Here is a 16,591-nt window from a genome sequence, read left to right on the forward strand (position 1 = left end):
TAATGCCAAGCGCGCTTGCACACATAGGTTCTACTCACGTGCACGTAGCACCCTCGCCACCTTGGACACACATAGACTGGGACACACACAAGAGGTCAGAATGGGTTTCTGACCCCATGACCTTCTGAAACTTTCTCCCAAAACAACACCAACCCCTTGCCTACAAGTCAAGGGCAAGGGCACTCTGATAACCAGCCAGACTAGGCCGCACGCATAAGTGACTCTGTGGTTTGGGTGGCAGTGCCAGCAAGGGGACGCCATGTAAAAGGATTTCCAGCAGAGGCCAGAGGCAGAACGCAAACTTGGCAGAGCTGAGCTGTGAGGAGACAGCACTGTCTCTCCTGGTCTTGGCCAGTCCTCTGAGCTCTCTGAATGGCCATGTCCTCTGTCCTAGGATGGATGATGATGAGCAGGTTGACAAGTCCCTGTGGCCCTGAAATGGCATCACAGATGTCAAATGACCAGTGTCCTGGCTGCAGTTAGAAGGAAAAACCTACCCAAAAGCTAGAGCAGCGCCCCCTGGAGGCCAAGTCCTTAGCTCACAACCCCTGGGTGCCCAGCAAGGACACCCAAAGGCCACCTGGACATCTCCTGTCTTTCTTCAGCCAGAGTGGGACCACTGAGCTCTGGGCTACACTGGGGCTACACTGGGCTACACTGGGCTACACTGGGCTTTGGGAAGAGGCCAAACAGGAGGAAGCCCAGGCCGTCCTTCAGGGAACCCGATCAAAGGGAGCCTGCCTAGAAGGCATCACAGGAGTGTAAGGTGAATAGGAGGTCAAGGACAGCCATGCTCTAGGGCCCCCCAGGCCATCAGCCGAGAGGATGGTGTGTTAGGGCATCCCAGGCAGTGTGTGGAGCATCAAGAAGGAAGCGGAGGTGAGGTGAGTAGGAATAGTGTGTCAACGTCAGGACGGTAGCCTGCAGGAATGGTTGACTATGAAGCAATGGAGACTGAGCTGGACGTTTAGTGTGAGAGAAGAGAGGCCACGTTGGGCATAGAAGCGGAGGCCGTCCATGTTGAATTTGGGGTGGGGGCCGTGTTGAACTTGAAGGAAGAAAGGCCAGGTTGAGCTTGAAGGAGGGGATAGTGTGTTGAATGTTGGGTAGGAGCCATGATAGGCGTAGGAGTGGAAACCATGTTGGGGGAGGGGTGGAAACCATGCTGAGAATGAAGAGATCGAGGCCACGTTGAGTGTGTGGGGGGTGCAGGGGAAATCATAGTAGAGGCCCTGGTGAGTGTGGACTGGAGCTCATGGTGCGGGTGGGATAGAACCACGTTGGCTTTGGGGCCAACTCTAGGCACACTGTAAGGCCGGGGTGGTGGCCATGAGGTGGCAAGAGGTCGAGGGTACCCTATTGTTCCTAGCTGTCCTCAGATGCCTTGACTCTTTGGTCTTTACTGGAAATGTTTTTGGGAATCATGTCTCAGCCCTTCTCGGCACACTCAGAAGGGCCTTTTTTCCAGCCCCAGGGCAGCCAGCGTAGGGTAGGGAGACTGCAGACAGGGACCCTGCATTGTGAAGCCATAGCTTCAGAGGCAAAGAAGAGACAGAGAAGTACCTTTCCTAGGAACTCCCCACCCAGCTTCTCTGCTACCCTGTCCTCCAGTCCCCAGGGCACCTTCCCACCTGTCCCAGGATGCCCACTGGTGCCAACACCCCTGAGCTCAGAGTATCGTGTTTTCTCACGACTTTTTTTCCTTCAAAAAAGGACAAATTCCGTATGGGGCAGGTGTTTATTTGTTTTGCTTTTTTGCTTAGATTGTAATCCTGGTGATTATGGAGTACAAGAAGGTCCACGAGGGGTACGCCTTCCCCGGGCCTTCTAGACCAGTTCCTGGTCCTTTAGCGCCACCTGGTGGCCAGTGGTAGCAGAGCGCCTCCAGGATGTGCCTAGCGGGAATGATTATGATCGGAGCACAGCCCGTGGAAGTGACAAAGCAACCGCCCACGGGCTGCAAGTGTGGGCATGAGAAGAGCAAGGAGTCGGGGGCCAACTTCAGGTTGACTGCTGCTAGGGAGGGTTGAGGCTTCATCCAGTGTTCCTGCCGCGGAGGAAGATCTCTGGGATAGGAGTGACAGACTCTAAGTCAGGTGGAAGCTTGGGTGTCTAGGCTGGCCCTGTCTGTGGATCAGAGCACCCAGCTGCACCTTCCTCCCTGGATCACTGCAGCACAGGGAGCCCTAGCACAGAGCCCAGCGGCAGGACCCATTTCACTTCGGAAGCACCTGGGCAGGTCTAGGAAAGGCAGGTTCTGGGGGCCCTGTCCAGCTTTGTTCTGATTTCTAGGGTGGAAGCCAGCCAAGGGACTCTGGGTGTTTTACAAACCACTCTCCTGCTGTAATTGCCGACTTTTATTTCCCAGAAACTCTAGCCTGAGGCAGACACCAGAAGGAGGCAAACCCTGGGCTAGTACCCTCACCCCTGGACCTCTTGGGATGGCAAGGAGGCAGGGTGGGAGATTTATCAGGAAACTTTCAGAGGGAAATGTCCCGAAGTTAGGAAGCCTAGTTTCTGGATGATCCAGAACTGAGTTGTCTCCCTAGACTCCTGATTAAGAACTGCCACCCTCAATACTTCCTGGGTTTGCAGTTTGAGTCTTGGTGCCAGCATAGGGTGTGATCTCTTGGAAGCCATGAGACTGGGGTTCGAGCCCAGAGCCTCACCCATGCAGGGCAAGATCCACCACTGTACCACGGTGTAAGCCCTTTCTCCATTTTGAAGATAGGACCTTGCTAAGTTTCCCAGGCTGGACTTGAACTTGTGATCCTCGCATCTCAGCCATCTGAGTTGCTTGGATTTCACACCTGTGCCACCAAGGCCCGGCTGACACAGTTGTCTTGCTGAGCACTTGTTGACCTCAACCCAAGAAAAGTCCTAAGTATGAACTGTACCTATAAAAAGAACACCTTTGTCCCTGGGGCCAAGAATAGCATCTCTGTCCTTAGGGGTAGAAAGAAGTCTTGTGACTGCAGGACCTGAGTCTGAGAAAACAAAAATAGACCCCCAAAGGCCTGAGGAGGATTCCCTCTGCACTGTGCCATCCCTGGGATAGGAGCTGCTGTCCTGCAACCTCAGATAGACTGAGCCCCTACTCTGCTCTGCCACATCCTGGCAACACACTTCATCCTGCTACACCTCGGCCACCTTCCGACCAGGCACGGAGGTGGGTTCCTTCGGCAGAATCCCCCTGCCTCTGGGACCTTGGTTTGTTTTGCAAATGTTCTTTTTTCCCTTCTGGCTAGATCCTACTGAGCTGATGTGTCCCCCAGGAGGGACATGCTTCTGGTTTCCTGCCTGTCCCTAGCAGCTTTCCTTTGAGGCTCCTTGGGCGCTTGTACCCTAGGTTGTTACAGAAGTCTCCTCCGGCTTTCTCCTCCCCATTCACCAGCTCAGCTAACCTTTGTGACTTCCTCTCAGGCCTGCCATAGGCCCGAGAGTCAAGGATCTGATTCTGAACCAGAGATCAGCTCACTAAAGAGGAGACCGTCTAGTGAGATGTGGAATTCTCGAACTCCCTAGGTTTTGTTTGTTTGTTTGTTTGTTTGTTTTGTTTTTCTTGTTTTTGTTTTTGTTTTTTTCTTTTCTTTTTTTCGGAGCTGGGGACCGAACCCAGGGCCTTGCGCTTGATAGGCAAGCGCTCTACCACTGAGCTAAATCCCCAACCCCAAACTCCCTAGGTTTTTTGTCTCTCTAAGAATCCTAATCTCTGAACCACACAGTTGGGAGTTAAGAGGGGGCTTCCCCTAAGGGAACCCAGCCATCTGAAATGTCCCTAATTTCAAGTGGCCCTGAAGGACTGGACACCCGGCTGTTTACTACCACATGTTTCCTCACTAACTGGCTCTTCCCTCAAGTGGTGGGAGGGACTGGTGACTCCAGATTTGAAGGGCCAATACCAGGAGAGGCTCCTCTCCCTGCCACATTGAGCTCCCAGCATTGCCAAGGTTTCTAGCACGTTCATGAAGAGTCCCTAGCCCATTGGGAGGAGAGGCTATGCCTCAGGAGGCAGAATTATGCAGCCAAGGCCAGTTTCTAGCCACCATGTCTGCCTTTAAGGTTCCCCAAGAGGCCAAATGCAGAAGCCAAGGCCATGCTTTCCCATGTGGTCTAGATTCCCCAATCTAGGAGTCCTGACCCCTCACCTCCAACGCCCCCCGCCTCTGAAGCAATATGGCCAGGGTAAGTCCCCCACTCCACAGCTGACACCAAGCCTCAGCTTCTGGCAATCTCTAGGGGCGAGTGCAACAGGGCATGAAGTCCAGGCCTCGAAATAGGCAGGGGCTCTTAGCATGCCGTGTCTGGAGACACTGCACGCAGAGGATCGATCCTTGCACACAGCCAGCACGCAGGCCACTCCAAACCCTCAGCCCCAGCAGTGCTTCTCAGAACGAGAGCTGAGTGGGGAGATGGGGAGCTGGCTAGCTTGTGGGTGTCTGGATATGAGAAGTTAAATCTAATGAAAACTTCATCTAGTTGAACCAAGAAATCAGAAGCAGGGCCTTTATTCCTGTCAACAAGGATACAGTGAGGATTAAACCTACCCACGGCTGCCATTGCCTACTGACCTTGTTGCTATGGTGACAGCCTTTGAGCATCAACAACTTCGAAGAATTCCGAAAGGGCTCTCATTCACTGGCAGCTAGGCACAGAAATGGGCTCCCTCTCCAGCTGGCTCTGTCACATGGCTCACAAGTAGGGTGACCCCATAACCAGGCTGAACTGGGAGTGTCCCTGGGTCCAGGGTGACCTGGTTTGGACAAGTTAAACAAGTGGCCAACCTTATGTGGGTCACTCTTAAGTGGCAGGTGCTGTGTGAAAGGGTAGATGAGCCCAGAGGAGGAAGGGAAGGGGTGATCCAACAAACCCTGGGACAAAGACACTGCCACAGAGACACTGCCACAGAGACACTGGACAGAGAGACACTGCCACAGAGACACTGGACAGAGAGACACTGCCACAGAGACACTGGACAGAGAGACACTGCCACAGAGACACTGCCACAGAGACACTGGACAGAGACACTGTCACAGAGACTACCACAGAGACACTAAATAGAGACACTGTCACAGAGACACTGCCACACAGACACTGCCACAGACAGACACTGGACAGAGAGACACTGACAGACACTGGACAGAGAGACACTGCCACAGAGACACTGGACAGAGAGACACTGCCACAGAGACACTGGACAGAGAGACACTGCCACAGAGACACTGACAGAGACACTGTCACACAGACATGGCCACTTCTCTCCTATTTGCCCCAGTGCCAAGCATCTCTCCCTGTGGGGATGGGTCAGTGTGGTTTCTCATTGGTGCACTTGTGCCATTGCTGTGGCAATTTAAGCTCTGACACACCTGTCCTGTCATCTTTCTGAAAACAGAGGAGCCTCCAGGGCTGACGGGCCCCTCCTTCCTTCCCTTCATTCTGTTCCTTCCCAGAGTCTGTCCCCCTGGCATGAAGTCACTGTCCCTCTACGCCAAACCTGAATCTCCCTTACCACTGTGTCCTTAAAGTCCCCGGGGAGATGGTGTGGAGCCAGGGGAAGCCATGACAGCTGTGTTATAGCTGAGGGGACCCAGGCAGAAGAACTCTTCCACCCTGAGGCTGCTGCAGAGGCCGCTGTGGCGGAAAGTCACCCGCCTGCCTCGGGCTTGCAGTGCCAGCACGGTCTTCCCTCTCAGCCTTCAGCATGCACAGCCATGAGACCAGGATGAACATCTGCCGACACATGCACACCACTAGCTCACCTCAGAGGCAGGAGTGCCAAGCGAGGAGGCCGGGTCTCAGGGCTGCATGTTCTTAGATCTTAGCTGCACTTCCAAATCCCTGATAAAGCCATTCCACAAGCTCATCCCCGTACAGGTCTCCACACACTTCCTATCCTGGCGCTCGGCCTGCAGAGATGGAGGCCAGGCTATACCTCCTGCTACCTGGGCTAGAGCAGGATCAGAGCTGCAGCCCTAATGTGAACCTCCTCTCCCCTCCCCCTGCTTGGGGAGGGGGTTCCCAATAGTACCTACCTGCCAGGCCTCCTCCCAGCCTTCTCTCTTCCCCCATTTCCTCCTTGTCCCCCTGCTCTCCCAGCTCCTCCCTCCTCCTCCAGGTCCTCCCTACTCCCCCCTCCTCTTCCAGCTCCTCCATGCTGCCCCAGCTACCCCCACACTCCTGCACCTGAACTTGGCCTTCCACCCTCCAGAACTGTGCAGAATGCACCTCTGCTCACTGTAACCCCTGCCCTAGCCTGTGGTGTTCAGCGGTTGTTGCAGAAAGCAGTCCACAAGGCACCCCTGCGGCGAAGCACCCCTGGCCGGGGTGTGTACACCATGGATATTGGTTGTTTCCAGTTCTGGAGACTGGAATGACAAGGTCAGGGCGACTTTGAGGTTGGTTTCCGGTGAGGCCTCGTTCTGCCTTGTGCGGTCTCTGGCTGCCTTCTAGCTCTGACCTCATGTGGCTTCTCTCTGTGCTGAAGCCCTTCTGCCTATTGCATGGGGTCCTACGACCTCAGTTACTAATGACGCCCTTGAAAACTTATTGGGGGCTGGGCAGGTGCAGCTTTCGGGGGGGCGGGGATACCATTCAGATCATCACAGGGGGCTCTCCACCTCCTCTGGAGTCTCGGGACGGAACTGTCATAACCACGATGCCTTTGGCTGCCCAGGCCAAGTTCAAGCCTCACACCATCACCCAGCCCCCTCCTCGACATCTCAGTGAGTCTCCTCAGGACAGCTGGCTGCCTCTTGGGAAGGTGACCTCCATCTCTGAGCACAGCCGGGCGCCGGCCCTGGCTTCGGCTCTTTCACCTTGCCATGGTTCTGGTTAGGGAGAAGATCTCGATCAGTCAGATCAGCACTGGTGTAAGGTGATTGGTGTCCTGACAGCTGTCCCCAGCTGTGGCTCTGCCTCTCAGCAGGCAGCCTGGGGCCTCAGGAGGGCTCAGCCGGAAGCCCCAAGATGGAGTGCTTTAAGAAGCCAGCATCTGCTTCCTGGTGTCTCTCTTTTGGTGAGGCCAAGGGCGATTTACCAGTTCCACAGCTGCTTTACTCCCTCTCTTGGACATTCCCTGGCCCTGCCTTCCTGGGGATACAGGCTCCCCCTCCACCCCTTAACCAGCCCAAAAGCCACCACCCAAGCTGCATGTATGGGGGCCTGAAGATGGGGTGCTTCTGGCTGAGATTTTTCTCAAGCTAGAGCATCCCAAATTGTGCCGGGAACAAAGAAATGACCAGGAGAGGACAGGCTGTTTTCCTGGCCATTCCTTTTTTTGGTCTCTGTGCCCCATCGTGACCTTGCATTCAGCTCTTCCTGAGTCGTCCTCTCTGCTCTCATAAGGAGGACATGGCCCAGGCAGGGAGGGTGAGTGGCAAGTGCCCTGTGCACTTCTAAACCTTCCCTTTCAAAACACATTTTTTCCCCTTCCCGGTAGAAATCTCCTTTCCCACTGATTCATTACGTGTCGGGAAGCCAAGCATGACATGTTAAAAGCCGTCTTGATAGTATTTGCTATTCAGTACTAACAGCTCCCCATCCTGACGGAGGAGGCTTTTCTCCCCCTTCCCAGATGGAGGAGGGAGATGATCTGCATATTGGATGTACCAAGACACTGGGTAATTTGCATTAAGCGTCCAGAAATTCTCTGCTTGCAATCTGTCACCCTTCGCCGGCTTTCGTTTTGTACTTCCACAACATACAGAAGAAGGCAAGAGGCAAAGAGGGGATGGGGACTGTGGCAGCCGGGACTGGAAAAGAAACGGGATGGTGGGGCCAGTCGGAAACTCAGGAAGATGCCCACCAGCCAGCCCAGTAGAGGCTTAATAAGCTCACCCAACCCAAAGCCCCATCTAGGACTGACTCGGCTGGAAGCCAGTATTGGTGTTGCCCCGAGAACACGAGAACACGTATCTCTCTAGGAAATCAAGTTCGTGTGAGCTGGGGGTTCCCCAGGAGGCGGCTTGGCTTTGCAACTAATGTCTGCTTAAGGTTCCCATACTGGATATTCTAAGGACACACAAGGCCCTCCTTCTTGGACTTGAACTCCTTGCCAGATTAGGGTCAGGACAGAGCTACGTGTTCTATCTTGGTGGCATTTAAGGGCACAAGCACACACACACACACACACACACACACACACACACACACACACACTGTGGGCACTTTAAAACGTAACTGAAACACTTCAGCCCCGCACTGTCAAGCTCTCTGTGAAGTGGAGGAAGCACACAGCTAGGATCCGCTGTTGCACATTCCGGGAGCAGAAGGGGAACCTCCACGGTACCCTCCCACTCCTGCATGTGATATGTCAGCTCCCCCTCGCCCAGCCTGTGTTCTCATCCGTGAAATGAATCTGGAGAGGTACGTGACCTGGCCCCTGCCCAGGACCTTGCCGCTGCTGTCCAGCCTGTGCGCTGGGACTCTAGACAGAGCGTAATTCGGAAAGAAGATTACACGGCTGTGGTGATGCATAGCAACCTCTGGTCTGGGACACACTTTCCAGCTCTTGCAGATATCCTGGAGACGCAATGTTCAGAAAGAAGAAACCCAAATTGGTTTAATTACCAGGATCTAAGGCCTCTTGGAGCTGTGGGGATTCCCATTCCCACTGGAAGATAGACACACGCACACACACACACACACACACACACACACACACACACACACACACACACATGCACACGGAGCCCAAGAACAGAGTCCCCTTTCCCTACAGAAGGACAGGCCATAGACACCATCATGTAGATGCACAGGCCCATCCCATAAAGCTCAGAACAGGCAGGAACATCTCCAAAGCTACACAGTTCGGCAGACTAACAGCAGAGGCCGCCTACCAAAGGCTGGAACTCACTAGAGACATCAGAAGCTAACAGAGTCCAGTCCCTGCAAGCCCTCCGAGGACTAGAAGGCAAGGAAGTTGAGCAGTCGATCACCTGGCCAAGTGGGCAAGAGGAGACCAAAAGGAAACCCAGCCTGGAGAGGCACTGCCAGAGCACAGCCACAGACCCCGCTCCTTCCCCTGAAACCCCGCCGCAGTGACGACAAAAAGCAGCTTGAGGTGGACGGCCACCTTGGGGGTGTGCACCGGGTTTGGAGGCCTGAGCTTCCTTCCCAACAGGACCTCAGCTACCACTACCTGCTCTGCTCCAGTCACGGCCACCCCGGCCCTCACCATTAACAGCTGTGACAAGCCTGGTCTCTGTTCAGATTTTCACGACGGCACACAGACAGGCCTTCTAGCTGTCCGGCTGGTGAGGCACACTCTCGTCTGTTCTCATCTTAACTTACAGATGAGGAAGCAGGTTCAGAAAGCCAAACTAGCGTGCCTTGAACTCACACAGCCGAGGTTCAACCTTGGCCTGGAACCCAGGTATGAGCCTGGCCCACCTTCTTCCTGTCTTGCAGATCAGATGTGCCCCGAGACTGCATTCTGGAGCCCTGCGGGTATCTCTGTGTTTGATTCCCACCTACCTACCTTTCCCCCCAGCCTTGTCCTGCCAGGCAGGTGGAAACCTGTCATTCTGGGCTTTTCGTCCCCAACTCCAGGGACTGCGGACAGCCAAGGGCGAGTCAAAGCCCTAGGGCAGTTACTGAATGCTTTCACCCTGTGGGCCTTCAAAGCCTTACAGTCTGCAGGCACATGACAGCACCCCGAAGCCTATCATCCTCCCCGTCCCTGCTTTCTTCCTTCTCTTGGGAACCCCCTAAGGAGCCATCTCAGTACCTTTAACTTTGGAAAAGCAAAAGCGGTCGCGATCCCTTTTGGTGGGGGTCAAACCGCCCTTCTTCACAAGGGTCGCATGTGAGATATCCCGCAAATCAGACTCGGATGTTACGGGGTCATAACAGTAGCAAAATGACAGTCGTGAAGCAGCAATGAAGATAACTTTGTGGTTGGGGGTCACCACAGCCCGAGGAACTGTATTAAAGGGCGGTGGCGTTAGGAAGGTTGAGAACCACTTCTGGAGGAGGGCCATTCCCCAGTTCAGCAAAGGAGAAGAACACGAGACCTCAGAGCTCCTAATGGAGCAGAGACTCCGGTGGCTAGCCCGGCCTCCCAAATCAGTCTTAGAACCAGCCTTCCAGCAGGCTGAGCTCTCAGAGAGCCCGATACCACTCCCCACCACAACAGACCCATCACCAGCAGCCCCTGACATTTCCTCCTCTCTCTCTCTCTCTCTCTCTCTCTCTCTCTGCAGTCCATGGTATCAAATGGACCTGCAGCAATGGGAATAGCAGCTCCGGCTTCTCCGTGGAGCAGCTGGTGCAGCAGATCCTCGACAGCCACCAGACCAAGCCCCAGCCACGGACCCACAACTGCCTCTGCACCGGCAGCCTGGGTGAGCTGGGGCCCTGGGGGGCATGTGGTACTCGGCACTGGGCGGTATGCTCTGAAGTCCTGCCCAGTGGGGAAAGGGGTAAGGTCTTCAGAAGCCAGGTGGTGCAAGGCATTGTGGGGGCTCCGGGGCAGCGGCGGGGAGGGTACTGCCGTTCAATGCAATGAAGGAAGGATCAAGTGGAGGGACTGAGCCACCCTGTCCTGGGAATGAAGAAGCCTGAGTTGAGGAGCCTAGAGAACAGGTAGGGTACAGGGTACCCTCCCATCCTATCCAGAAAGGGAGGAGACAAGGAGTCCGTTTATATAACAGCAACCGAGAGAGGTACCCAGTAGGCCCTTCGCCCTGGTCCTGCCCCCAGAATCAGATTCACAGCCTGCTTTGGACAAGAGAGGGCAGTCTCCAGTGAGGCTCTCTAAGAGGCTGCGGGGACAGGAGCGGCACACAGATGCACAGGACGTGTAGAGATGGTTGGTGTCCAGGGCCTCCGCACGCTCACTGCACGTGCCCGTGGGGAGCGTGCTCGTGGGAAGCCTCTGCAGGAGGTCTGGGTCTCCTGCTCTGAGGATTCTCAGCATCTGTCCTGAGACAGTGACACCATTTAAGCAGTGACCCTCGAAGACATGAAAGTCCAAAGAGTTAAGGACAGATCCTGGCTTAACTGAATGGTGGACAGGGTCTCCTCATATATCTCCTTGTTGGGCCAGCAAGATGGCTCAGTGGGTGAAAGGCCTTGCAACCAAGCCTGACAAGTCGAGTTCGTAATTTGCACAATGTAAGGACCCAGCTCCTGTCTCTTGTCCTCTTGTCCTCCGACCTCCACACCAGCACCACGGCACACACATCACATTCCTACACACACACACACACACACACACACACACACACACACACACACAATTAGTGGAATAGAAATAAATACTTCCATGCCCCTAGGCCAGAGTCTAGAGCGCTCTTTGATCCTAGGATCTGAGAGCTCGCCCGCCCGGAGAGGGTGCATTTTCCACCTCCTCCCTGGACCAACCTCTCTCTAGCTTCTCGTCCCCAGAACAAGAATCCTGGAGGTCACAGGTTTCTTGAAGCATTACACAGCCAGAGTCTGGTGTGAGAAGCTGGGTTTGGGGATGGAGTCACAGCCGCAATGTCTGGGATGACCCTTTTGGGTCAGAAAGAGTCCCAGAGTCCCAGAAAGAGTCAGATGAGCAAGGTCTGTTTTTGATGGTAAAGAGGACTTTCTTGAAAACACACACACACTTACACACACACACGCACACACCACACATTCACGCACACACACTTACACACCACACATACACACACACACCACACACACTTACATACCACACATACACACACACTCACACACCACACACATACACACATAACTACACACCACACACACGTATACACCATATATACACACACACTTACACACCATACAATACACATACACACATAACACATAACAGACACATACACACACATATATACATACACACATTCACATAACACACACATACACACACACACACTTACACACCACACATACACACACACCACAGACACACACACTTACACCCACACATGCACACACACACACCACACACCACACACACACACATACACACACACACACAACACACACCACACACACACATATTTACACATCAAACACACACTTACACACCATACACACATACCACACATACACACACACACTCACACACACACCACACATACACACACACACTCACACACACACAATTACACACCACACACACACACTCACACACCACACACATACCCACACAATTACACACCACACACACTTATACACCATATATACACACACACTTACACACCATATACATACACATACACACACATAACACATAACAGACACATACACACACAACACACATATATACATACACACATATTCACATAACACACACATACAAACACAACACACACATACATACACATCACACACCGCACACACATCAGGGCTTCCTGCATGCCACATTCTGCTGATTTTGAAAACAAAACAAGCAAACAAACAACAGGATTAAAAGATTTCAGGATGGTCACATAGGGCATGGCAGAGCCTCGGGCCTGGGAGTAATCACAGGAGTACAAGGTCTGAGGTCTTCGCCCTGCCTAGGCTGTAGATAGAGACTTTGTAACTGGATGGGTTTTAACTGCTTGGGAGAAGAATTAGCCAAAGTCCCAGCTCTGACCTCGTGTGTGTGTGTGTGTGTGTGTGTGTGTGTGTGTGTGTGTGTGTGTGTGTGTGTGTGTGTGTGTGTGTGTACATGCTGTGTTGTGTCCCATCTCCACAGGAGCGGCAGCAGCGTGCATCATAAGTGTAACAGTGCCAAACACCGCATCATCTCACCAAAGGTGGAGCCGCGGGCCGGGGGCTACGGGGGCCACTCCGAAGTTCAACACAACGACGTGTCGGAGGGCAAGCATGAACCCAGCCACAGCAGGAGCACAAGCCGGGAAAAGAGGAATGGCAAGGTGGCCAAGCCGGCACTGCTGCACCAGAACAGCACGGAGGTTTCCTCCACCAACCAGGTGGAGGTCCCCGACACTACCCAGAGCTCCCCTGTGTCCATCAGCAGCGGGCTCAACAGTGACCCAGACATGGTAGACAGCCCAGTTGTCACAGGTGTGTCCAGCATGGCAGTGGCTTCTGTGATGGGGGGACTGTCCCAAAGTGCCACAGTGTTCATGTCAGAGGTCACTAATGAGGCCGTGTACACCATGTCCCCCACCGCTGGCCCCAACCACCACCTCCTCTCGCCTGATGCTTCTCAGGGCCTTGTACTGGCTGTAAGTTCTGACGGCCACAAGTTTGCCTTCCCCACCACGGGCAGCTCGGACAGCCTGTCCATGCTGCCCGCGAATGTGTCCGAAGAGTTGGTCCTCTCCACCACCCTTGACGGTGGCCGGAAGATTCCAGAGACCGCCATGAACTTTGACCCCGACTGTTTCCTCAATAACCCAAAGCAGGGCCAGACGTACGGGGGTGGGGGCCTGAAAGCCGAGATGGTTAGCACCAATATCCGCACTTCGCTTCGTTCCATGGAGAGGAGCTTTACTTCACCAGCGTCCTCACCAAGGAGATCAAGACAGAAGACACCTCCTTTGAGCAGCAGTTGGCCAAAGAGGCGGCCTACTCCTCCTCAGCGGCGGCAGCGGCGGCGGCGGCGGCGGCGGCGGCTGCAGCAGCGTCCAGCTCCCTCACCCTGACTACGGGGTCTAGCCTCCTGCCGTCGGGCGGTGGCCTGAGCCCCAGCACCACCCTTGAGCAGATGGACTTCAGTGCCATAGACTCTAACAAGGACTACACGTCCAGCTTCAGCCAGACAGGCCACAGCCCCCATATCCACCAGACCCCCTCCCCCAGCTTCTTCCTGCAGGATGCCAGCAAACCCCTCCCCCTTGAGCAGAATACCCACGGCAGCCTAAGCGAGTCGGGGGCCGCCTTTGTGATGCCCACGGTGAAAACGGAGGCCTCCTCCCAAACCAGCTCTTGCAGTGGCCACGTGGAAACGCGGATAGAGTCTACTTCCTCCCTGCACCTCATGCAGTTCCAGGCCAACTTCCAGGCCTTGGCAGCAGAAGGGGAGGTTACCATGGAGACCTCGCAGGCAGCTGAAGGGAGTGAGGTCCTCCTCAAGTCTGGGGAGCTGCAGACCTGTGGCTCCGAGCACTACCTGCAACCAGAGACCAACGGGGTGATCCGCAGCGCAGGTGGCGTCCCCCTTCTCCCGAGCAATGTGGTGCAGGGACTCTACCCCGTGGCCCAGCCCAGCCTGGGCACCACCTCCAACATGGAGCTCAGCCTGGACCACTTTGACATTTCCTTCAGCAATCAGTTCTCAGACCTGATCAATGACTTCATCTCTGTGGAGGGGGGCAGTGGTACGATCTACGGGCACCAGCTGGTGTCGGGGGACAGCGCTGCACTCTCACAGTCGGAAGATGGGGCACGGGCACCCTTCACCCAGGCGGAGATGTGCATTCCCTGCTGCAGCCCCCAACAGGGCAGCCTGCAGCTGAGCAGCGCTGAGGGCGGGCCCAGCACCATGGCCTACATGCATGTGGCCGAGGTGGTCTCGGCCGCCTCGGCCCAGGGCACCCTGGGTATGCTGCAGCAGAGCGGACGGGTGTTCATGGTGACTGACTATTCCCCAGAGTGGTCTTACCCAGAGGTAAGCTGCGGATGCCACCACATGCCACCGCCCTACCACCCCCCTCACCTGGGCCATTGTGCAACCTGGAAAGCTTGTTTGCATGCGGCCTGTTCTTTGGATGGAGCTCTGACCCGAAACACAAAGCTGTCCCCTCCCGTGGTGGCTCTCAGACTTCACTGTAGCTTTGCAGTCAGGGCTCTCCCTGGAGTCAAGCTCCCCTCCCCGGCACCCATCAGAACAGCGTGCGTTCCTCCTTTTCTTCCCCTCCCCTCCTCACCTCCCCTCCCTTCCTCTGGGACGGAGGGGTGTCTTGGTGCTGCTCTTAAAGTATCCAGACATCAAAACCAGAGTCGTGGGGTCATTGGTCCCACTAACGCAGCCGGGCAGCATTCCCCGTCCCGCAGCGAAAGGGAGGGTGCGGCTTTGGAACGCTCAGCCATCTACAGAATCAGAAGCATGGCATGTGACCCAGGATCTAGCCTGTGCTCCTGTCGCCATGGGCTGTCACCTTAAAGACGACTGTTCCAACAGGATCGTAGGAAGACCCGGGTCTTGCCTGGTGGGGGTGGGAGGGATACAATAAAATAGAATGGGTTGGGAAGGGGGCAGTGTGGTTCCAGATCCACTGAACACCTTGCTTGCATGTGGTCGAGCTTGAACTCTCCCTGGATTCACCAGCACATCCTCTTGGGCTCAAATCAGACACTATCCTCCTGGGGTAGCTACCCATTCCCCTGACCTCGTCATCTAGTCAACAGGCAAGGGATGGGCTCATAGTTCTTCCTCCCCCTGGGAAAGCCAGCCTAAGACAATCTGAGTATCAGAGTAGCCCTGCACCGGCAGCCCCGCAGCTGTATGGGCACAGCAGCTGTTGCCTGTGTGGGCTTGCGGGCAGTGCCCACCAGGTACCAATGGAAGCGGTGAGACCATCGCTGTAGGTGAACGGCCAGGAGCTGGAACTGGAACTGGAGGGGCTGGTATGAATCCTGGTATGAACCCTTAGATGCCAGTGACCTTGGGCAAGTTGCTGTCTTCCCTATCTCTAAGTAGCACCCATGCAGAGGCCCGAGAGATGGCTCAGCCATTTGAGAGCACCAGCTGCTCTTCCAGAGGGTCCAGGGTTCAATTCCCAGCGCTCACGCAGAAGCTGACGACTGTCTGTCACTCTAGTCCCAGGAGATCTGAACACCCTCTCCCGGCCCCTTCAGGCACCAGGCATGCATAGACACCATGCAAGTTAAACACCCATACACATAAAAGAAAATTAAAAAGTTTTTTAAAAAAAATATCAAAGCAGCAAGGGACCCTGGAGTCTCTGAGTTAAGTGCCAGGCAGAGCCAGCCCTGTCCATCTCTACTCTGGCACATTCCAACCTCTTGGTAGGAACCCAGAAAGACCCCACTGGGCTTCCTCGTGGTATGGCTCAGCTGTCACCCAATTCTCCTGGGCATGCATCACTGTACCTCCTGATGTGCTCACCAGAGACCCACTGGGTAGCTCCTTCGGGAGGCTACCTGCTACAGCAGTAAGGAAGGAAGATGAGACCACTATGTATTCTGAGGTCACACTGGCCTTGTGACCTTACTCAGATCTGACTCTCTGGGCCTCCGTTCCCTTATCAAGACACAGAAGAGAGGGACGGACTTGAGACCTCCATGTCTTAGGACCTTGGGGGGGTGCCATCCTCACGAAAGCTGCCTACAGGCCTGCTGCAGCCACATTTAACCCCTAAGGGTGGGATCGTCTTGTTCCCTGGCCTGTGACTGAGTGCCCAGGCCAGCTCTCTAGCCTCTGCTAAAAGGAGGACTTCAGCAAGCCTGCTCCGTTCTTCACCAGCCTATGCAGCCTTCGACTATATCCTGGAGACCGGCAGTTCAGCAGCTGTCCACCAGAGGGCAGCCCAGGATGACACATGCAATAGTAGTCAGGCGTGTCCAACCTAGGTTTTCCAGAAACCCTGGTAATTCGCGGCACCCTGAAATGGAAGCAAGGCAAAGTCGATTTGATTAGAGGGAGAAAAGCCATTTTGGTGTCCAATAGGACCTC

The 16,591-nt window shown here is 54.8% G+C and overlaps 1 protein-coding gene across 1 annotated transcript in view; it reads left to right on the plus strand.

Moving 5' to 3' along the window:
• Nucleotides 1-16,591, plus strand: part of Camta1 (calmodulin binding transcription activator 1) — an 828,009-nt gene that overhangs the window by 725,193 nt on the left and 86,225 nt on the right. The window contains 3 exon segments of the mRNA XM_032890958.1: nt 10,203-10,347; nt 12,686-13,443; nt 13,446-14,563. Of these exon segments, the coding sequence (XP_032746849.1) occupies nt 10,203-10,347; nt 12,686-13,443; nt 13,446-14,563 (2,021 nt within the window).

This window comes from Rattus rattus, chromosome 1 (genome assembly GCF_011064425.1).
Source record: "Rattus rattus isolate New Zealand chromosome 1, Rrattus_CSIRO_v1, whole genome shotgun sequence".
In the NCBI taxonomy this organism is placed as follows: domain Eukaryota; kingdom Metazoa; phylum Chordata; class Mammalia; order Rodentia; family Muridae; genus Rattus; species Rattus rattus.